We start from the raw sequence: 1,145 nt of genomic DNA, 5'->3' as shown, positions 1-1,145 counted from the left end.
CAGCCCCTGCCCCGACCCCAGTCCCTAGCCAGCCCGTGCCCCTGACCCAGGGCCTCCCCTCCCGCCAGCGCGCTGGATCCCGCGACGGCGGGACGCGAAGAGCCTTTGTGGACGTGGGAAGCGTTTCAGTGTTTGGTTCTGCGTGGGGATTCCCACGTTACTCGATGACTTTTGGCCGCGAAGGCTTTGAAGGGTGCGTTTGAAAATACAGAAACTTTCTTCTACTCTAGGTGGCTATGGCTACCGGGCAGGTGTTGTTCCAGCGGTTCTTTTATACCAAGTCCTTCGTGAAGCACTCCATGGAGGTAAGGTTTTCTCCTGCACTTCATTCCTGGCGAAATATGTTGCGGGGAAAACAGTTTGTTATTTTGCCCGGGTACTCAGGGGAGTGAGTACCTGCCCCCCAGTCTGAGCTCTGTGCCGGAGGGTTCTGTTTCTTGGCTTCTTTTTTCCCTGGGTGCACCTCCCTTTTGGTCTGAATAGCCTTCAAGCCTTTGGCGGCCGTCAGGACGCCGTGGCTGGGGACAAACATGGGCGTGTTGCAATGCTTCCGCTTCAGCATGTGTCAATGGCCTGTGTCCACCTGGCTTCCAAGATAGAAGAGGCTCCAAGACGCATACGGGACGTCATCAATGTGTTTCACCGCCTTCGACAGCTGAGAGAGAAAAAGTGAGTCGGTCAGAGTTGTTTAGTCTATCATAGGTGTCTGTGTCCTTTTTTTCTGGTGAAGCTGCAGTGATACTTGTATAACACAGTACAGGTCTGAGGTTCTAAACCTGTGGGATGTTCGTGAGTGCATTCTCAAGTTCCACGAACAGGGCCTGCTCAGAGGCATCGGCAGATGCTGTTCAGTGAGGGCAGGGGCTCCAGTGAGGATAGTGCACTGTGGCAGGTCATGCCAGCGCTAGTGCACAGCCCTGTTACTGTTTCTTTCCTACAGGTTTCCGAACGCTCTACAGCAGGGAGTCTTAATCTCAGCACTACTGACATTCAGGCTGGATAATCTTTCTTTTTCCCCCAAAGCTGTTTCCTGTCGTCCAGGGCAGAGTGTGGTGGCACGATCATGGTTCACCGCAGCCTCAATCTCGTAAGCTCAAGAGTTTCTCCTGCCTCAGCCTCCTGAGTAGCTGGGACTACAGGAGCAC

At 54.1% G+C, this 1,145-nt stretch overlaps 1 protein-coding gene across 1 annotated transcript in view; it reads left to right on the top strand.

Annotated features, from left to right (window-relative positions):
- The first annotated feature begins 234 nt into the window (after window positions 1–234).
- CCNL2 (cyclin L2) overlaps window positions 235–1,145 on the top strand; it is a 16,192-nt gene continuing 15,281 nt past the window's right edge. The window contains exons 1-2 of the mRNA XM_011956398.1: window positions 235–305; window positions 560–669. Of these exons, the coding sequence (XP_011811788.1) occupies window positions 237–305; window positions 560–669 (179 nt within the window). The 5' untranslated portion in view covers window positions 235–236. The remainder of the gene's footprint in view (window positions 306–559; window positions 670–1,145) is intronic.

This window comes from Colobus angolensis, unplaced genomic scaffold (assembly GCF_000951035.1).
Source record: "Colobus angolensis palliatus isolate OR3802 unplaced genomic scaffold, Cang.pa_1.0 Scaffold416, whole genome shotgun sequence".
Taxonomy (NCBI): domain Eukaryota; kingdom Metazoa; phylum Chordata; class Mammalia; order Primates; family Cercopithecidae; genus Colobus; species Colobus angolensis.
This window is presented reverse-complemented; position numbering and strand designations above follow the sequence as displayed.